Genomic DNA, 22,820 nt, shown 5'->3' with positions numbered 1-22,820 from the left:
TAACTTCCAGGCTAGACTTCTGTAATACACTGTACATGGGGCTGCCTTTGTACATAGTCCAGAAACTACAACTGGTGCAGAATGCAGCAGCCAGATTGGCCTCTGGGGTGACTCGAAGAGACCATAACACACAGATTTTAAAAGAGCTCCACTGGCTACCAATATGTTATGAGCAAAATACAAAGTGCTGGTTATTACCTATAGGAACATAGGAAGCCGCCATACACTGAGCCAGACCACTGGTCTACCTAGCTCAGTATCATCTTTACAGACAGACAGCAGCTTCTCCAAGGTTGCAGGCAGAAATCTCTTAGCCCTATTTTGGAAAAGCCAGGGAGGGAACATGGAACCTTCTGCTCTTCCCAGAGCAGCTCCATGCCCTGAGGAGAATATCTTACAGTGCTCACACTTCTAATGTCTCATTCAAATGCAACCAGTGTAGACCCTGCTTAGCTAAGGGGACAAGTCATGGTTGCTACAACAAGACCAGCTCTCCTCCTCTTATAAAACTCTCAACAGTTTGGGTCCAGGGTATTTAAAAGAGCACCTTCTCTGTCACGAATGCCACCAAGTTCAGTTACAACTGCCAATGGCTCATTTGATGACAATGCAGAATCAGGCCTTCTCTGTGGCTGCCCCAGGGCTTTGGAATGTTCCCCCTGTCAACTTTAGAGCTGCTTCATCTCTGGCTGCCTTCAAATTGCTTAGGACACACTTGTTTTCTCAGTCCTTCTGTTAAATCTATTTTTAATACTGCTAGATTAATAAAATAATATTTTATTTTTAATTGCTGTATACTACCATGGCATTGTGTGTTAGGTAGTTTATATTTATTCATTGTGATGAATGAATGAATGAATATGGCTGCACTGCATGTCAGCCATTATTGGTACTAATATTACACAGTTCACATAACCATTCACAATTTTGTGTGCACGCATAAATTTATGTGGGCGTTTTGGTATAGGCATAATACCTTCTCTTTCTCCACCTTTCTTTCTTAACATTATTTTCTATAGCCTCTTTTACTCTTGCATTTAAAATGTTTCTCCACGGGGTCCACACTGAGGATTCAGTTAATAATCCAAGAGCATATTTTATTTTATACCCCGCCCTTCCTAAAGTGGCTCATTGAAGTTTACACTGAAATCAAAATTACATAACAATTAAAATTAAAAACAGATTAAAAATACAATTATTTATCTATCGTTTCTATACTGCCCAAAACATGCATCTCTACGTGGTAAAACTAGATAGCATTATGACTGGATATCATTAAAAGCCAGGCTAAAAAGAAGGGTCTTTAAAGCTCTCCTGAAGGCCTCCAAGTAGGACAAGCCTCTTATATCCATGGGAATACCTGAGCATGCTGGGAGAAGGGGGACGGACATATCAGCAGCCCGTGCAACTGTTTGAGAACAGGCATAATGTGATCTCTCTGAGATACCCCAGAGACCAATCTGGCTCCTGCATTATGAACTGAAGTTTCCAAATCATATATAAAAGGCAGCCCTACATAGAGTGCATTGCAGTAGTCTAACCTGGAGGTTACCAGCTGGTGCACCACTGTTTTCAGTTCATTCTCTTCAAGAAACAGGCCGAGAATCAGTTGCAGCTGGTAAAACGCGTTCCTGGCCACAGCCCCAACTTGAGGCACCAGAAAGAGACCCGGGTCCAAGAGCACTCCCAATCTACGAACCTGTTCTTTCTGGGGGAGTGTGACCTCATCCAGAACAGGAAGTTCTATCCTGTCTTGCAGATTACGACCCCCAACAATGAGTACCTCCATCTTGCTTGGATTCAGCTTCAGTTTATTACCCCACATCCAGCCCATTACTGCCTATAGGCAGACATATAAGGGGCTAGCCATTTCCTGGTATTGAGGGTAGGAAGAGATTGATTTGAGTGTCATCAGCATATTGATAACATCCACTGTTAAAACTAAGTAGGCCTCAGCTTGAGTCAATGTCCAGATGGGAGACTGAGATTCTCATATAAACCATTCTGAAAGTCCAGAAGGAAAAGCAGCATGTGTATAATACATGACTTTAAAAGAGGGTTGTTTAAAAAAAAAAAAGGCTAACAAAGCTGTCAGATTTAAATATTATCACAGATGTCGAAGATTCAAGTTAGCACAAAGATGTTTTCCATGTGCATTTGAATAAAATTAGTTAAAAATCTAACTTTAAAGTCTGAATTTTTCTACAAGGAACCTTGAACATCCTTTTTAAAGTACTGATGCCTATGATAATAAATATGTTTTTAATTAACAAGGGCTAGTCTCTCCAGTTGCAAAGACTTCCCATTAGTGCCTTCCAAAAAGAACAGGCAATGTGAAGGCAGAAACTCTCCACATCATCTGGTACACCCATCTGATGGGAAGCTCCAGACATTACAGCCATGATGGCAAATAGCAGCTTACATGGCTAGCTTGCTTTGGATATTTGAGAGGAGTTCCTCTTTCTGCCCTCTCCCAGTAACTAGAAGACCTCTAGTAGTTAGCTCTGGACTGCATGTTATGATTACCAGCTTACACTGTGCAGAGCACTCTGCTGATCCAAGAACAGGGTGCACATGATGGATCTGTGCTACTCCAACCAAAGCCCATCCACACTGCTAACAAATGGATTCTGCCAATGCCAGAAGCCTCCGAGCCAAGATGGGTGAGCTGGAGTGCTTGGTTGCGAACACAGAAATAGATATAGTGGGCATAACTGAAACATGGTGGAACAGTGAGAACCAGTGGGACACTGTTATCCCTGGCTATAAACTCTATAGAAAGGACAGGGAGGGGCACCTTGGAGGTGGAGTAGCTCTGTATGCTAAAGAAGGCATAGAATCCGACAAGCTAGAAAACCTAGGTGGATCAGAGTCCTCCACAGAAACCCTGTGGGTGACAATACAAGGCCAACGTGCTACTGGGGATATGCTATAGCCCTCCGGATAACAACACTGACAGTGACTGGGAGTTGCAGGAGAAAATCAGGGAAGCGTCAAGGAGAGACAGGGCTGTAATAATGGGTGACTTCAATTACCCACACATTGACTGGGTAAATTCACAGTCAGGTCATGACAAAGAGGTCAAATTTCTAGATACGCTGCATGACTGTGCCCTAGAACAGTTGGTCCTGGAACCAACTAGAGAGAAGGCAACCTTGGACTTAATTCTGAGTGGCACTCAGGACCTGGTGCGTGATGTCAGTTTCATCGACCCTTTAGGGAACAGTGACCATAGTGCCATCAAATTCAGCATACATGTGGAGAGAGAATCACCAAAGAAGTCTAACACAGACACTTTGAATTTCAGAAGAGGAAACTTCTCCAAAATGAGGAGTATGGTGAAAAGAAAGCTGAAAGGGAAAATCAGGAGAGTCACTTTGCTCCAGAGTGCATGGAGTTTACTCAAAACCACAATACTAGAAGCCCAGCTAGACTGTATACCAGGCATCCCCAAACTGCGGCCCTCCAGATGTTGCTGAACTACAACTCCCAGCATCCCTAGACACAATTTTTTGTGGCTGGGTATGCTGGAAGTTGTAGTTCAGCAACATCTGGAGGGCCGCAGTTTGGGGATGTCTGCTGTATACCAAAAGGAGAAAAGGTACCACTAAGTCCAGGAGGATGCCTGCATGGCTAACAGGTACTGTCAAGTAAGCCATAAAAGGGAAGAAGACTTCCTTCCGAAATTGGAAGGCCTGTCCAAATGAAGAGAACAGAAAGGAACACAAACTCTGGCAAAAGAAATGCAAGGTGACAATAACGGAGGCAAAAAGAGAGTTTGAGGAACATTTAGCCAAAAGTATCAAGGGGAATAACAAAAACTTCTTTAAGTACATCAGAAGCAGGAAACCTGCCAGGGAGGTGGTTGAACCATTAGACAATGAGGTAGTGAAAGGGATTATTAAGGAGGATATGGAGATTGCAGAGAAGCTAAATGAGTTCTTTGCATCCATCTTCACGGCAGAGGATACTGAGCAAATACCTGTTCCTGAACCAGGCTTTTTAGGGGTGGAGGCTAAAGTACTGAGTCAGATAGAAGTGACAAGAGATGATGTTCTAAACTGTCTGGAAAAACTGAAAACTAACAAATCGCCAGGGCTGGATGGCATCCATCCAAGAGTCCTCAAAAAACTCAAATGTGAAATTGTCGACCTCCCTGCTAAAATATATAACTTATCCCTGCAATCTGGCTCTGTACCAGAGGACTGGAAAGTAGCAAATGCAACACCTATTTTCAAAAAAGGATCCAGGGGCGGTCCAGGAAATTACAGGTCAGTTCGCTTAACGTCCGTTCCAGGCAAATTGATGGAAAGCATCCTCAAGGATAAAACTGTAAAGCCCATAGAAGAACAGGCCCTGCTGGGAGTGAACCAGCATGGCTTCTGCAAACGTAAATCTTGCCTCACCAATCTTTTGGAGGTCTTTGAGAGCGTCAACAAGTGTGCGGATCAAGGTGATCCAGTTGACATAGTATACCTGGACTTCCAAAAAGCTTTTAACAAAGTTCCTCACCAAATACTCCTGAGGGAACCTAGCAGTCATGGGATAAGGGGACAAGGACATGTGTGGATTGCTAACTGGTTGAAAGACAGGAAACAGAAGATAGGTATAAATGGAGAGTTTTCACAATGGAGGGAAGTAAAAAGTGGGGTCCCCCAGGGATCTGTACTGGGACCGGTACTTTTTAATTTATTCATAAATGATCTAGAAGCAGGGGTAAGCAGCGATGTGGCCAAATTTGCAGATGATACCAAACTCTTTCAGGTAGTGAAATCCATAACTGATTGTGAGGAGCTCCAAAATGATCTCTCCAAACTGGGTGAGTGGGCAACAAAGTGGCAAATGCAGTTCAGTGTTGGCAAGTGTAAATTGATGCACACTGGGATGAAAAACCCCAACCAAGTATACGCTGATGGGATCTGAGCTGTTGGTGACTGACCAGGAGAGGGATCTTGGGGTCATGGTGGACAGCTTGTTGAAAGTGTTGACTCGATGTAAAACAGCAGTGAAAACGGCAAATTCCATGCTAGGGATCATTAGGAAGAGGACTGAAAATAAAACTTCTAATATTATAATGCCCTTATACAAAACTATGGTGCGGCCACACCTGGAGTACTGAGTACAATTCTGGGCACCACATCTCAAAAAGGACATTGTAGAACTAGAAAAGGTGCAGAAGAGAGTAACCAAGATGATCAAGGGCCTAGAGCACCTTTCTTATGAGGCAAGACTACAACACCTGGGGCTTTTTAGTTTAGAAAAAAGATGACTGTGGGGAGACATGATAGAGGTCTATAAAATCATGCATGGTGTGGAGAAAGTGGATAGAGAAAAATTCTTCTCCCTCTCACATAACACTAGAACCAGGGGTTCATCCCATGAAACTGATTGCCAGGAAATCTAGGACCAACAAATGGAAGTACTTTTTCACACAACACATAATCAACTTGTGGAACTCTCTGCCACAAGATGTGGTGACAGCCAACAACCTGGATGGCTTTAAGAAGGGTTTGGATAACTTCATGGAGGAGAGGTCTATCAATGGCTACTAGTTGGAGGGCTAAATGCCACCTCCAGCCTCAAAGGCAGTATGCCTCTGAATACCAGATGCAGGGGAGTAACAGCAGAAGAGAGGGCATGCCCTCAACTCCTGCCTATGACTTCCAGCGGCATCTGGCGAAACAGGATGCTGGACTAGATGGGCCTTCGGCCTGATCCACCAGGGCTGTTCTTATGTTCTTATGATATTAAGTATGGAGAGACTCCGTGACTACTAAAAATTACTTCATTATTGTTGCAACCATTTTCCTGTCATTCCCAATGGGAGAATTGTGGCTACAGTGATGATGCAATTCTTAGTAGCAACAAAGCCTCTCTGCATTTACTAGCAGCCTGAACAGAGTTTGCAGTAGCAAAGAACCAGCATGTGCTCCAGTGCATTGCTGCACAGAATGTAAGCCACCAGGTGGAGAGTGCTGGAAACACTGTCCTCTTGGTAATCATAATGGGCAGACCAGTTCTAAATGGTTAGCAGTTTTATAGCGACCAAGAGAGCAGATGGAGAAGCTCTCATTTTAATAAATATGCAAGGTGCAATGGACCAGGCACTGCTCCTGTGCAATTCCTACTAATTTAAATATGGCTGGTTTGGCAAATAACATTTCTAAAGGACAAATCACTGATTGTCATGGCAACATCCCAATGTATTCTGACTGTAACCTTTCAGGGGAGTTGTTGCAACCTAACCAAGGACAGAAATATGCAAAATCAACTCACCTCCACTTCATCTCCTTCACCAATTTCTTTCTTGATATCAGGAGGTGGTGGTAATCTTACTTCATTGAAAGGAACCTGACGTTCTGGTTGCCAACTGAAAGTTGAACAGTATTTCAAATTATGCCAAAATCAGAAGGTAAAAAGCATGATCCACTGTTGTAACATTTTGAATAATTTATAAATGTTGGACACAAATGCAATATTTTCAACTTTAATATTGAACACAGAACCTAATTTATCAGCTTTGCAAATAAATACACAGAAGTTACCAGCCCACACAAACTTACGCTAATTATCTGTGGCTCAACAAATATGCTAATTTTTGCTAATTAAATTTTGCTAACTAAACTTATGCTAACTATTTGTGTTAACAAGCCAACACGCGCGCACACACACAGACATCCAGACTTGTGCTGCAATAGCAAAATAAAGAGAAACTACATGCACTTAAGAAGTTTGCAAACTTCTGTGGAGCTCTGCAGTGTCAAGTAGTTGCTAGTGGAAAACCTCTAGAACACATGCAACAACCTGTTGTGCAAAGTTCTGGCTAAGGCATCAACACTATTGACTAGCTCAAGAACTAGTCTGGAACAGATGTGTTTCTTTGTGCAATGTCCTTATGCTAGCACAACAGCATTACATTAACAGAGCACTAGTCTGGCTGTAAGTCACTGCTGTTCAGTTTTACAAAAGTATCTCTGCCCTGGTCACTTGGAGATGATACTAACCACAAATGAGGAGCTGTTTACAAGCCTGCCCATGGTCATCATCATATAAGGAAATTTTATTTGTTTGAAAAAAACTGAATTTGCTATAATTTTCAGGAACACACAAGATGACCATGGCTCAAAGAAGTTGGAAACATTTGAAATTTATTCGGGTATAACTTACAGTCAATATCTCACTCTCACTCATTTCTCTTTATAGTAAGAAGTCATGTATTGGAGGGAGCGGGGGAGGCACTCTAACATAACTTTTTGTACAGTAGTTTACAACATAGTACATACTTGTTTTCAAATACAACTGTGAGCGAATCCTCATGAACATCTTTGATGAATCCCTAGAATAAAATGGAAAAGTTGTTAGAAAATTTCATGACTGGTAGAAGTTTTACTAAGACTCCATTTTATTGCAAAACAGCATCTTCCATCACAGCAATTAAAACCCAGGAGAATTCATACTCTTAATAGAAACTCAACATATAGCTACAGTTGCTGGTTTCTGCATAGATACTTAATGAAGAACAGCTGGACATAAGTTATCACAGTTCGCTCTAGCTTTAATCAAAGCTCTATGAAAATGAATGCTTTTACAGAAAGACTTAACCTATACCTATTATAATTCTTCACTTCCAGGTAAAAGGGAAATGACCAGAAGACACTAATAAGAATTTGCTGCATTTATTAACTTCATTTTCAGCCAGAATCCACGAGGTCTAAATAATTTCAGTCAAGATACAAAATTTACAGGAAGAGGCAGGAATACAGCCTGCAATTTTGCAATACTTCACTCTAATTTACCACTTCGTGAGTGAGTTAAGGATATTTTCCATTTTTCCCTTTCAGGAAGGAAGATCTGCAATGGTCCCAATCACACCAACGTTTCAGTCCCTGTAATTAAACTTGCTTAGAAGGCTACTAAAGGGTTGGGAACATTTTCCTAATTGAAAACTGTTCCTCGACATATAGGCCGATATTATCACTAATAGTGCGGAGGGACAACATGCAAAGCATCGCTGCAGCACTTAGTAAGGCAGAGTAGCGCTCTGTGCAGGGAGGGGCAATTAGTAGTACTTTATTTCAGTCAATTACCAGCATGGAGGGGTAGTTTTTCCTGATCCTCTCCTCTTCCCCCGAAGTAGTTCCCTGAGGAGTACATGATCCTCAGGAACCTACTTCTAGATTGCAGGGAGCACTTCTGGGGGAAACGGATCAGTGAAAATTGACCCGCCCCCCGCACCCATGCACACAGAGTGACTCTACATTACAAAACATGGTGCAGGCAATATGCATTGTGCCTCTGCATGGTTCATAAGAATGTCAGCCATAGTTTCCAACACTGAAGGATCCTCTCCATGATTTTTAGGTTGTGATTTTATCTTGTCTGTTTTTATTGTGTATTCTAAATTATTATTTTTATTTTTTATGTTATTGAGAATTAAGGATAAAGAGATAACATTAATACATGCATGCAATACAATGGCAGGAGACCAACACAATAAAGTATTAGTCTGACTCTTTCAAATCCCTCATATTTGGCTCCAGACAAGCCTCTGTGGGAAATGCATTCCATAGATTAGGGTGTCTCTACTGAGAAGGCCTTCTTTTCAATCACTACTAGCCTCACTTCAGAAGGCAAGAAGATGCAGAAGAGGATCTTTGAAGACAACACTGAGCTTACTGAGATTGAACAGGATCACCAGCTCATGCCTACCAGTTTGCACAGCCCTGTTTATTTTAGGTAAATTTACATACAGAGCCTATCAAAAAACTCATTCTGAGTGTAGAATTTTGAGCTTGATACTTTTTCTTATACATATTTTCCTAAAAGGCCGCAGTCACTAGGCCAGCACCATTGTAAGCTGAAGGTAGACTCATTAATTAAAACATGGAAGTCAGGCTCTGCTCCCCACAAGTTGCTGTGCATAAAGATTTCTTGATCAAAATATTTTATTGTGACACTTCAAAATAAAAATAGTATGAATTTATTGAAATCTTAGCCTGGACCAGTCAACAATATCCCACACAAATTCAAATACTATGACAAAAATAAAAGAAACTGGATTCATCTCTACTACATTCATAAACAGATGTCAACGGGCAGAGTAATCACTGCTATAAAGGCAGTTTTCATATTTTCCTCATCAGGAGAGGTAGAGAGAGCATCTATATATACACACAGAAGGACCTCAATATTTGTGTGAGTTCTGTTCCACGATACAACCGCAGATGCGGAAACTGCAAATATTGCATCATTGTGGCAATGGGGAACTGGGGGTTAGGTTCCCTGTCAGGGTGACAACAAAGCATCGAATTTCACAGTGGGGTGGGAGGAATTTAGGGGGAAGCTGCCCACCATACTTAGCTGCTCCCCGAGTCATGCTGTACCCCGGAATGCCCCAAATCAGCCAAAAATCACTGTTTTGTTTTGTTTAAAGTCCCTTCTTGTGTATTCCGAGGTCAGGTGTCTATTACCCAGACACGGATACGTGAATCCAGATACTGAGGTTCAACTGTATAACATCACAAAACCATGGTTGACAAGAATTACTGAAGCATCACCATCCAAACTTCAAAGATCTGTTTTTGTGGCAATCATCCTAGAAAAATTCTCTGTTCTATACTCCATCATGTCTAGTGCATGGATGAAACTTCTGTTTCATTAGTCCTTTTTCATTTTCTTTCTTTTTTTCATCTCAAGGAGATGACATTTAGCCATAGATCTTTTAAGAGTTTGAACAAGTGTTAAGATACTGATGAAGATTCTATGGAAAATCTAAATATCATCAATTTGAAATCACATTATAGCACAGAGGAGTATGTTAGGTTTATCTTCACAATTTGATAGGTTTCCCCCCCAATTAAAGTTTTAAGCAATTAGCAGATGCATCTTTAAAGACTTTTTAAAAATTGTCAGAGATGGGGAGGCTCTTATTTCAGCAAGGAGCGCATTCCAAAGTCCAGGGGCAGCAGTGGAGAAAGTCCATCCCCGAGTAGCCACCAGACGGGCCAGTGGCAACTGCAGACGTACCTCTCCTGATGATCTCAATGGGTGGTAGGGAAGACGATGTTCTCTTAAATACCCATGGCCTAAAATGTTTAGAGCCTTACAGGGAGAGGTTCGGATCCAGAAGCACCCCCAGACTGTATACCTGTTCCTTCTGGGGAAGTGTGAACCGCAAAGGAGTGCTTCCTATTCCCAATCCCCTCAGATACCCCAGAAGGATACTATGATCGACAGTATAGATAGCCGCTGAGAGGTCCAAAAGGACCAACAGAGTCACACTTCCTCTGTCCATTCCCAATTGGACATCATCCATCAGGCCAACCAAAGCAGTCTCACCTTGCAGTTATTTATTTATTTATTTATTGTTAGTTCTTTTTTTATCAGGGGGAGAGCAACTGGCCCTATCCACCCCCAGCACAGTATCCTTCCAGTGGCTGTTGCTGGTGTCTATCTTATGTTTCTTTTTTAGATTGTGAGCCCTTTGGGGACAGGGATCCATCTTTATTATTTCTCTATGTAAACCGCTTTGGAAACTTTTTTTGAAAAGTGGTATATAATTACTTGTAGTAGCAGTAGTTCACTATGAGTCCCATCGCCCACTGAGATCATCTGGAGAGGTTTCATCTGCAGTTGCCACCAGCTCATCTGGTAGCTACTCAGGGACAGGCCTTCTTTGTTGATACCCCAACTTTTTGAAATGCGCTCCTGCTGAAATAAAAGCCTCCCTATAGCTGACAGCTTTTTACAAGTATTTGAAGACACTTTTGCTCACCCAAACATTTTAACTAAAACTATGGTTTTTAATTGTTTTAATTTTTGTCTTGATTTGTTTTATGTTGTCGTAAATCACCAGACACACAGGCTGGGCAAGTATACAAACATAACAAATTAGCACTGCACAGTGATGACTATTCCCACTGCTCACCAGTGTTCCCTCTAAGGTGTGTGCGTGCTCACAGGTTTTTTATGTCCGCTCAGTTCATTTAGTTCATTTTAGATCCCGCTCCGGCTGAATAAGAAAGGCCCCACTCTAAATGCATGTGTGCGCACACTGCCTTGATACTGTCACCCAGAACAAAAATTATTCTGCAGAAAATTAGAGCGAACACTGCTGCTCACCTCTGCGCTTTTCCCAGAACTGTTGAAGAGTGCTTGGGAAAATTTCTCTTAAAGAGAAATTTAGCCCTGTCAAGGCCCAGCGACATCTGGAAGCACAGGAAGCTCTGAGAAGTAGACTCCTTTCCAGTTCTTTCCTCATAGAGCCTTATGGCTATTGTATCTTCCCTTAGTCTTCTCTTCTCCAGGCTAAACATACCCAGCTACTTTAAGCACTTCTCAAACAACATGGTTTCCAGATCCCTCACCACTTATGTTCCTTCCGATGAAACAGTTTATCAATATCCTCAAAATGCAGAGCCCAGAATTGGACACAGTATTCCAAAGGAGGTCTGACCACCAGTGTGAAAGGGAAGCATAAGCTAAACATTCAAGGGATTTGTAGGAATTGTGAAATAATAGAGAGTTGAAACTTTACTCTTGTGGGAATTTAGCCCCCGCAAAAATAAATGAAGTAATTTAAACTAGCTGATCTGGCACAGAGCGTCTGAGCTTCTAGTTCTCCCCCATCTTCATTTCGTCTTCAGCCCCAGTCCATTCACCACCCTCCTTTCACTACCGGTCCATTCTCCCCCACCACCACCCCTGGTTGGGCTAAATTAGGGTTGGGCTTAAATTCATAAGAGTTACAATTCTTTGATTCTATTATTTTGATGCACACACACACCTGTAACCCTATTCAAATCTTGAAATCACCATCTCTATACATCTATATTGCAATGTACAAAGCAAAAGACCTGACAACTACTTGTTTAGTATACCAGAGGTAATAGTGGATCAAAGCAACATACAGCAAATTAAAAGGCAGTTTTGAAAAAGGGAAAGAATGCACTTTGAGACTTAGGAATTAAGATGTTAGAATTAGGGTCAATTCCAACATGCGTAATTGAGGTTGTACAGTCTAACCGGGACTGTTCCTCATGTTTCACATATAGTGTAGTCTGAACACACTGCTGCATGTTAAGTCACATCCCATACTAAAAATGTAGATGTCAGGAGCAGGGTTCATAAGACTGTACAGTGAAAAGATTGACTCAAGTAAATCTCAAGATGTTAAAATTCCATCATAAGGCTCTGGATAACATTCAGATTAGTAATTCATGTATAAGTATCAGTGAGAACAAGTTAGTCATGACTAACTTAAGTCTCATTAATTTCAATAGGACTTAGCCAAGACTATATTAGTCTAGATTCTGCCCTATATTACAGGTCGAGAATCCTTTATCTGGACTCCCGAAATCCGGAAAGCTCCAAAATCTGGACACCACGCCAAGAAAAAAAACCAAACACAGCTTGTATTTTCCACTTGGATTCTCAACCTGTAGCTTCAACCACTCACAAAGCCCCCAAACCAATCCCAGCCCCAACTGAGCAGCTAACAGTGGCAAAGCAGCAAAAAGCCCCCAAACTTAGCAGCACCCGCAACTCACAGAGAGGCAAAGCAGCACCCGCGGTTCCGTCTGCAATGGCAGTTGCCCAGCACCTCCTCAGCCTCGGCTCCTCTTCCCTTCCCATATGGATGGGCACTTTGCTGGTGGCACTTAAGGGCACTTGCAGGCATGGCAGGGACCAGGGAGGCAAAGCAGCACCCGGGGCTCCGTCTTCAATGGCGCTCTGAATGGGGAAGAGCCCCCCTTTGGGGCACAGCCAAGCCGATTTTGTGAATGGGATTGCACTGCCACTCACACGCTTCTCAAGCTAGTCTGCGAGAGGGGAAGGAGGGGAAGCGGGAAGGAGCTTGGCGGGAAGGAACTTCAGGAGTTGTTGGAGAAAAAAACCCAGTAACCTTTCATGCCCAAGATATCTCATTTATGAACATATTCTGAAATCTGGAAGAATCCAAAATCCAGAACACCTCTGGTCCCAAGCAGTCTGGATAAAGGATTCTCAACCTGTATCTCACTTATGCATATTTGAATCCATGCTACGTTTTGCCACTTTACACCTAAGCTTGAAACACATGAAGTATCTTAAACATAAAGGGTGTTTAGAATCTATACTGATCAAGCTTCAGCACACTATGTCTTATTCAGCAGGAGTTCTACCTGCTTAGAAGCTTTAAGGATTTGAATCACAAAACATTTTGATGCTTTGGTAATATATGTCAACCTCCAATGAAATGAATCAGTCCCATGCCATCAGCATCCTTTGAGAATTGGAGCAATATTGAAATTGTTCTTTTGAAATTTTCTACATTTGTTTGAATAATGTTAGTTGTCCAGGAAATTATTCCTGTTGTACTACTTTCAAAGTGTATTACAACAAAGACTACTTTCAAAATCGTATTACACCGTTTAAACAGCGTAAGAGGAAAAGAGATTAATTTGTTTAAAGTGACAGGACATAGGATAAGAAACTATTATTTAAATATTTAACTTCTAACATCCTCTTCAGAGCTCCTACTATCATGATCAGATAGCCTAAAATAACCTTACAGCTATGCAACTTGACAGTGAACGTGAGCTAGCCGAGCAAGGCTCAAACCAAGAGAGACATATGACTCATGGATGGCAGAAAGCAACCAAAAGTGAGGACAGACATCACACATGGATCAAATCAACTGTATGTAAGTTTAATTCAAAGATTGTGCATTTTGAGCTTGGCAAAAATGTTTGTGACTTTTTCCTTTAGAAACTGAACACTGCCACCATAGCATAGACTTTTAGAACTGGAAGGCAACTTCAAGGTCTTTATAACCTAGCTCAGAGTAGGAGACTACTACAGCATCCTTGACATATGACTGCTTCAGCACCTCTGGAGAAGGTGCCTCTGCTTCGGAAGCATCTCTAGAGAAGATACCACCACTACACAGGGTAATCTATTCCGCTGCCTAACTGCTCTTATAGTTACGAAATTCCTCCTAATAAGAATGTCTAATATCTAGCCTATATCTGCTCCCTTGTAATTTCTATCCATTGGTTCTAGTTTTGCCCTCAGGAGAAAAAGAAAAACAAGTCCACTTCTTTTTACGTCGCAACTCTTCAGATATTGTAAGATGCTCTTATATAACTCCTTAGTCTTCCCTTCTGCAGGTTAAACAAGCGCAGCTCCTTCAAATGTCCCTCACAATAGCACTTGGTTTTGAGACCTCACACCATCTTTGCTATCCTCCTCTGAACTCATTCCAGTTTATCAATGTACTCCTTAAAATGTGGTCTGACCAGTGAATAAAGCAAAGTTATTATTTCTCACTATCTGGACACTATGCTTCTATACCATATTTACTTGCATTTAAAGTAAAATAAGCTATTTAAAATAGTTTCATGACTTCATCTGCTGTCAAAAAAGCTAAGCTTTATTCATAAATACATCAATAACCTTTTTAAGTAGGTGCTCAAGGTGATGTGGAAAGAACACGCAGAGAAAAGTATTATGCAAAAAACTAAACAGGAAATAAAAATATATGAGCAGCAGGATAGTCAGAAACCTACCCCCAATACACTTGGACAAATTAAAGTTTTCACTAGACATCTAACCAACAATGTGGCTTCACTGGCCCCTCTGGGACATGCTCCACAATTGTCACACCAAACAAGACCCTACCTCCCTGAACCACAAGATTCAATTTCCTGAAAAGAAATGACTCAGCAAATTCTTCCTCCAGGGAAAAGAAAGATTGTGGTTTTGAGTGACTCCTGGAGACCACAGAGTCATATGGTTTTCTTGGTAGAATACGGGAGTGGTTTACAGGAGTGCCTTCTCCTGCGCAGTATGAGATGATGCCTTTCAGCACCTTCCTATATTGCTGCTGCCCGATACAGGAGTTTCCCATATTCTGGGAAACATACCAGCAGCTATTTGAACCAACACCCTCCTGCTCTCTAGGCAGGTTGCTTCCACGCTGCGCCATGACCTGCAGTTAAACCTACAAAGTGCTTATATTCCGTTTGATTTCATGTAAGTAGAAGAATGGTTGCAGCAGTCACCAGCCTGTTAGCAACACACACATTCACACAGCACTGTGTTGGTTTTGCCCCAACACTTCATGTGCCAAACAAGAAAGCATTAAGAATAAGATCTCCGAGTATTCGGAAATTAATTCAATCAAGTTACTTTAGTAGAGTATGGTTGGACAATGTACAGCTATGATCTCATTCTGACCAAAACATCTTTTGTGAAGACTGCTGGCCCTTGTTATAATTCTAACTTCCCACTCATTAAAAACCTTTTATTCATTCATCTTTGGAGAAGTTCATCCAAAAATTGCATGGCAAAAGTAACTAGAACAGAAAAAGCAGCATTTTGCCAGAAGAAAAAAGGAGGAGGAGGAGGAGAACAACGACAACGACACCAAATATGGTTTGTCAGCTCAGGAGTTCTGAGCAATTGAAAATATTCACATCTCAAGCACTAAAAACAACAATAAAAACAATACTGTACAATAATTGCAATATATTTTTTGTAGTATGGCATCCACAGTGTTGACATGTGTTACGCAGCGTAGACAAATTAAATGCAATTGTATCAATCATATACAAGACACAAGCAGTTACACACAAGAAGCAACTCTCAGAACAATGGCACACAATTTACGTGGCTTTCAGTACTGAAGAACGTGCACCAATACGAACCACTGTTCTGCGTTTACAGAAATGTTTCCCCAGATCAGTGGTTTCCAAATGTTTTAGCTAAGGGATCCCAAGAACTAAGTTTGCCTTAATTCAGGACACACTTGTAATTCCAACCCATTTGACAGAAATTACTTTGTTACATTTTATCAGTGCATAAAACAGGAAAAGGTGTGTATGCCTCAATTATCATCTACCCTTTAGTCATAATAGCTAGATGCAAGGTTGCTGCTGCTCCGTTAATTTCAGAACATGAAAGGTGAGCTGCTGCAGCCCCAAGTATATGAGCACTACATCTGCTCTCAGGAATGACAATGAGATTGATGGGTTGGTCCATCGGGGCTTGACAAATCAAAGCATCACGGAGTCATGGCAGCTAGAAATTTAGCCACTATGCCTAAACTAGGCTAGTCAGAGGTAGTGTTATTTCATATAAAACCTTTATTTCTCCCAGGCAGCCCTGTTTCTTTTCTAACAATGTACATCACTAAGTTTAGTAACTAATATATCCAGCAAAATTTGTCAAGGTCTGTCATATATTGTGCCCAATCTCAGAATACTCTACCCTACTTGCGGCACAAAACCAAACAAATGTCACTCACTTCAAATCTGTTACAGATGTCATGCCAAAAGTAGAGTAGAATACTTCGATACTGGTGGGTACATATGTCACACCCAGTCTCAGCATATCGTTCCCAAGACGTGAAGTAGGGTTCGCATCCATGCTCATGGATGAGGAAGATCAGCCCAACTACCAGTTCCATGCTATGTGTAAAGCTGGCCAATGGCACAATCCATGACATGTTGAAGTCCCAATACTTGCTGGGTGACTCTGGACCAGTCACTTCTCTCTCAGCCTAACCTACTTCACAGGGTTGTTGTGAAAGAGAAACTTAAATATGTAGTACATCACTCTGGGCTCCTTGGAGGAAGAACGGGATATAAAATGTAAATAATAATAATAATATTTGTGGCCAATGTATATCATAAATACTGATCGGTCCATAGTCTGAAAAATGTGAAACCCATTAAAAATGCCATGGGTGAAAGCTGGAAGGAAATCTGGACCTGGAGGAAGTGTGTTCTCAAAGGCTATCACCTCTCACAATCAAACATTTAAACTACAAAGGGAAAGTCCCATCTTCACAGTTTAAAAAGCCTGCGGTGGTGGTGGAGCGAGGGTGTTGGAGTCCAACAGCTTAAAGCCTCAGACTGCCTGCTCCTCTTCAGCTGGCTATGAGCTTGCATTTATAAGAGCATGAGGGCAAGCACAGCTCTCCATCATCACAAGTCTGGGGGATCCAGGGGAGGAAGTGAAGGGTTGTTTCAACCTTCCTAGATTCTGCTGTATAAGGCCACTCCTTCTCTGTCCCCCACACAGCTTGGTCTACCAGTGAATTTGTATGCAGGGGACTCACTTTAATAAAGGGAGCAAAATGAAAACTCACCATTTGTAACACACAATCACAATATAAGTAGTATGGAAACAATGAACTTTTAAAACTAAGTTTTGAATGCAGGAGAGCAAGGCTGGGAACTACAAAAAGGGCAGCCCCTCAGTACAGCATCTTAATGCAAGGAAGATTAGCAATTGTTCCAGTTTGTTTCATTGTTTGTCTTTCCCCCTATTTTTAGAAGGCTAGATGAAGACTTCTACTAGAGCACCATAACCACTTTTAACAAATATGAAAAAAACAAAGAATGCTTGAGGAAGTTTTTAAATAGTACAGACACTGAAGGGGAGGATTCTAGCACTGGTCACTTGTAATATCAGACACTAATCAATAAAATACCTCTGGAAAATACAATAGACATAGCTACTGCTAGAACACCGCCAAGCATGCAGAGGCTGACAACCCAGAATAGAGGATGACCTTCCATACAATGGGGAAAACCTCAATTTTACAGACCCTGATATTCCAGATTTTCCAGACAGTATTCACGGAACTGGAAGTCCAGCCATTTTGCGTCCTCTTTCTGCTCTTGATTGCTGTCCTGGGCATATGCCATGCGACCTCATGCAGAAAAATCATGTTCCATGTCTCAAAGAATGTTTTGTATGGTAATATAAAACTTCTTTTTGTTGCTTATTGCCTTCCATGCTTCAAAAAACAGTTTTGTGAAAATTCATTTTTGCAACTTTGTGACTTTGCAACTTGGTGCTTTTTGCATTGATTTTTCCAGACAAGCAACTAATCTAGACTGACCATCCTGCCCAGCCATTAATCTGGAAAAACCAGGTTTCTCTGCAATCACATTTGTCAACTGTGAACAGGTAAAGCTGAATGAGGAAATGAGACTTTCCCATAACAGAGCTAAATGCCTTTTCCATGTGCAAAGAAGTGACTATCTTGAATTCCCCTCCCAGCCCCAACACTTAGACAATATTTTATGGTAATGCAATTAAAGATTTCATTTATCTATCAAGTTTGTAGACTGCTCCAAACTTCCATCTCTGGGTGGTTTACAACAACATAAAACAAATTACGGCAAGACAAAAATAAAAAAATTAACACAATTTAAAACCACAATCAATTTTAAAAGCTTGGGTGAAAAAATAAGTCTTTAAGAACTTTAAAAAAGTTGTCAAGAGATGGGAGGATCTCATTTCAGCAGGGAGCACATTCCAGAGTCTCAGGGCAGCAATAGAGAAGGCCCATCCCTGTGTAGCCACCAGACGATCTAGTGGCAACTGCCGAAGAACATCTCTGGATGATCTCAATGGGAGATGGGGATCATGGCAAAGACAATGTTCTCTTAAATACCCAGGGCCTAAGCTGTTTAGGCTTTTATAGGTTACAAGTGAATTTTGGCCCGTTGAATAACGGGCGCTAGTAATGGCGCTCCTGGCCCCCCGCCGCCATTCCCCCTCCCTCCGCCGTACGCCCCCCCCACCTTTAAGGGCCAAATTGGCCCAGGCACTTGCCCCCGCCAGGCCGGGGAGACGGAGGCCGGGACCGGGGGCGGAGCGGAGGCCATGTAAATTTAAAAAAAAAATTGCTCCCGCGGCCGACGCCGCCGACCGCCCACCTTCCCTCCCAGCTGCCGAGTCCCCCTTACCCTGGCCGACTGCTGTCGGCCGAAGACTGCCCTCAATTTAAGAGGCAGAGAGGAGCTCGCAAGCAGAACTCCTCTCTGTGCAAAGCCTCTTGCCGAACTGCCGCTTTGGGTGCTTGCGTCCCTTGCACCCAAAGCGGCAGTTCGGCAAGAGGCTTTGCACAGAGAGGAGCTCTGTTTGCGAGCTCCTCTCTGCCTCTTAAATTGAGGGCAGTCTTCGGCCGACAGCAGTCGGCCAGGGTAAGGGGGACTCGGCAGCTGGGAGGGAGGGTGGGCGGTCGGTGGCGGCGGGAGCAATTTTTTTTTTTAAGTTACATGGCCTCCGCTCCGCCCCCGGCCTCCATCTATTTTGGCCGCCGCCTCGGTCACTTTCCCCTGCCGCCGCCTCTCCGGGGCGGCCGCTTCTGGCCGCCCAAGATGGCTGCCAGTGCCGGCAAGCGTGTCTCCCTTGCCCTGTTCTGGGCCTGCGCTTCGCGCAGGCCCAGAACAGGGCAGGGAGGCACGGACACACGCTTGGTGTCCGTCCACGGACGGACACCAAGCATTTTATTAGAGAGGACTAGCTGACCCCGCTCAGAGCATCTGTGCACTCTTTGGGGCTGGCAGTTACCTCTCCCCCCCCCTTCTGCCCCAGTGTCCGCTTCCGGGCCCAGCCTCCTCTCCTCCCCACCGCCACTTCTGCCCCCATACTTTCTTTCCCCGCTCCTGGGCCTTGCCTCCATGGGCTGGCCAGGCCCACCGCCACCTCTGGCCTCCGCGACCAGGCCCGCTGCCACAGCAACCAATCCTCCTGGGTGTGCCTCAGCCAATCAGGCGCGTCCGCTGCCCAGCCAATCAGCTGGGTGCTGGGACACACATTCCAAGGCACACCCAGGAGAATTAATATAATAGATAACAAACATCTTGTATTTTGCCCAGAAACTTATTGGCAGCCAGTGTAGCTCTTTTAGTATAGAAGTAATATGCTCTCTCCAAAATGACCCAGAGACTAACCTGGCTGCCACATTCTGGACCAACTGCAGTTTCCGGACTATGTACAAAAGCAGCCCCACACAGAGCACATTGTAATAGTCAAGTCTGAAGGTTACCAGCATATGTACAACTGTTTTCACACTGTTTATCTCAAGAAACGGATGAGCTGGCAAATCAACCGAAGCAGACAGAAAGCACCTATAGCCTCTGCCTCAACCTGAGGCACCAGGGAGAGGTTTGGATCCAAAAGCATATCCAGAATGCATATAAACGTTCACATTTTGAACAGCAACACTCTCCAAGGGACACCAACTGGAATCTGCCCAAAAGGTAGGAGGGGAATGATTGCAATGCAGTGCCTCCCACCCCCAACCCACTCAGACACTCCAGAAGGATACTATGGTCAATAGTATCGAAAGCCACCAAGAGATCCAAAAGGACCAGAGTCACACTCCCTCTGTGAACTCCCCACTGGAGATCATCCATCAGGCTGACCAAGGCAGTCTCCAACCCATAGCCCACCCGAAAACCAATCTGAAATGGGTCTAGATAACGAGTTTCCTCCAAGACTGCATGGGAGGCCAACACCTTCTCAATTACCTTGCCCATGGAAGTTTCGAGAAAAGCCTATAGTTGCTTAACTCTGGAGGAGTAATGATTGCCTCCTTGAGACAGGGAGGCATCCTGCCCTCCCTCAAAGAAGCATTTATAATATCTACCAGGCCCACTACTACAAAAAAACCCTCCTGCCACCAGATAGTATTAGTAGTATAAGCCGTGTTGTACAAGGATCAAGAGTACACATGGTAGGCTGCACCATTCCAAGCAGCTTTCCCACATCCTCAGGAGTCACAAACTGAAACGGATCCAACCTGACCATGTAAGAAGAGTTGCTGGACACCTCCGCATCAGACACTGCTGTAATCGTGGGGTCTGAACCCATGTCGGCCGAATATGAGAGTTTATCCACAAACAACTAATTTAAAAGTCACAGCGGGCAATTTATGGTTCCAAATTCTGATTTAAAAAGGGAGGGGAATGTACTAACCCTCTCACGACCCTGAACAACTCCACTGGACATGAGCTTGCGGATGCAATTCAAGCAGAAAATAATCTGAAGTTGAAGAAGAGGAAGGATTATTAGAGTTTAGTAATGTGGCAGGAGCCCCAACAAATACGTCCTACCAAAAACAAAGACAGGAAAGAACTGCGGACCTAGTTCCCTGGGCAGGCCGGGAGAAGGGGATGGACTTCCTGTTACCTGAAAGTTACCTGAGAATTCCTGTCTACTGGGAGCAAGTGGAGGAAGTTAACCCTTTGCAAACAATGACCTCCTACTGAGGGAGAATAATCTCTTCTTTGCCACACATATTGCCTTAGCATATAACTTCAATGTGTTCTATGTCGTAATCTGTCAGATTTGAGTCCTCCATTTACTCTCCAATCATCTACCTTGCCACTTCAGCCCCCATAGTTTTTCTGTATACCATGGGGACAGTTATGAAATGGGTTGGAGAGGACGCTTAGGAGCTATCTTTTCCAGTGTCCTGGTGAGTCTGCTGTTCCAATTCTCCACAAGGATATCAACAGGATCACCAGCAGAGCCAACACTAAATTCTTCCAAGTCTTCTTGGAATCCTATTGGATCCAATAGCCTTCTTGGGTCAACCATCTTAATAGGCCCCTCACAACTGGAAAGGTGGGGTGTGACAACCAGATGGTGATCCATCCATGACAATGGGGAAATCACAGGGGTCCCCCACCCACAGAACACTACCCTAATCAGAGTGAAAGACTAGATCAAGCTTTGTGAACAGCAATGTGTGTCAGTTTCGAGAACACTTGGGATAGGCCCTTAGTTGTCATGGCTGCTATAAACTCCCAAGCTATCCCAGACAAATTGGTTCCACAGTAAACATTCAAGTCCCCCACCATGATAAGCCTGGGAGTCTCCATTGCCAAGCCTGGAACCAAGTCCGTCAATGAGTTAAGGGCTTAACTTAACAGCAGGATAGTCAGTACAACAACAAAAGTTCCAGTCTACCCCTGGTGCCCAAACTTGTACACACATTCAATATGTTTAGACACTTTAACAAAGATCCTGGTAAGTAAGATGTTATTCTTGTAGACCATAGCCACTCCACCTCCCCACCCACATCCTCTCACCTGCTCCTCAACAGAATATCCTGGAGGAAGAAGATAGGACCAGACTAGGCCACCAGTTTTCCCCAGCCAAGTCTCTGCGATACATAACAGGTTGGACTTTTCATCCATAATCAGATCATGGATGATTTCTGATTTATTCTGGACCAAGCTGGAATTACAGAGGTGAAAGGTGAGGTTCTGTGGGTAATCGACACTGCTCCCCAAGGTAAAAGAGCTAGCAGAACAGCCAGAAGGAGAAACAGCTATTAAATTTGTGATTTCCCTTCCCTTGTAACAGCCTGCTGACATGCAGTCACTTCTTCTATTCCCCACCACCACCACCAGAATAGGTAAAGTGTGCCATCTAGTCGATTTTGACTCCTGGCGCCCACAGAGCCATGTATTGGATAAAACAGGGGAAAGGTTTCCTCCACGTGTGCTCTGGAGCAATTCCGGCAAAGGAACATACCTGATAACACCTTACAATTTAATTTATTTATTGCATTTTTAATTAATATCTCTATGCAGTTTACATGGCAAGTCTGAGATTCAGTAGCAGGATTTATTTATTTATACTTACATGTATATCCTGCTATTCCTCTTAGAAGCCCAGAGTTGTGCACATAGTTATGTTTATACTCCCCAATGACCCTGTGAGGTAGGTCAGGTTGAGAATTAAGTAACTGGCTCAGAGTCACCCAGTGAACATCCATTCATTCATTCATGTAATTTATATACTGCCTGACTCCAAAGGCTATAGGGATATAAATTATTATTATTATTATTAATTCGATTTCTATACCGCCCTTCCAAAAATGGCTCATTTTTGGCTCATTTACATGTGATAGATAAATAGATAGATAGATAGATAGATAGATAGATAGATAGATAGATAGAAGTAATATGGCTCTAGGAGGTTCACAAACTATAAACAACACACAATAGAAAACTATTAAAACA

The 22,820-nt window shown here is 42.9% G+C and overlaps 1 protein-coding gene across 3 annotated transcripts in view; it reads right to left on the bottom strand.

Moving 5' to 3' along the window:
* FXR1 (FMR1 autosomal homolog 1) overlaps positions 1-22,820 on the bottom strand; it is a 70,885-nt gene that overhangs the window by 44,670 nt on the left and 3,395 nt on the right. For 2 of the 3 annotated variants that reach the window (XM_053306512.1, XM_053306514.1), the window contains exons 2-3: positions 7,284-7,336; positions 6,277-6,370 (exon numbers count right to left, since the gene is read on the bottom strand). In XM_053306512.1, the coding sequence (XP_053162487.1) occupies positions 6,277-6,370; positions 7,284-7,336 (147 nt within the window). Of the gene's footprint in view, positions 1-6,276; positions 6,371-7,283; positions 7,337-19,459; positions 19,477-22,820 lie in introns of those variants that run through there. The other variant, XM_053306513.1, reaches the window with a different exon arrangement.

Source organism: Hemicordylus capensis, chromosome 3 (assembly GCF_027244095.1).
Source record: "Hemicordylus capensis ecotype Gifberg chromosome 3, rHemCap1.1.pri, whole genome shotgun sequence".
Classification (NCBI taxonomy): Eukaryota; Metazoa; Chordata; class Lepidosauria; order Squamata; family Cordylidae; genus Hemicordylus; species Hemicordylus capensis.
The sequence above is the reverse complement of the archived record's forward strand: the minus strand, read 5'-3'. Positions and strand labels throughout refer to the sequence as shown.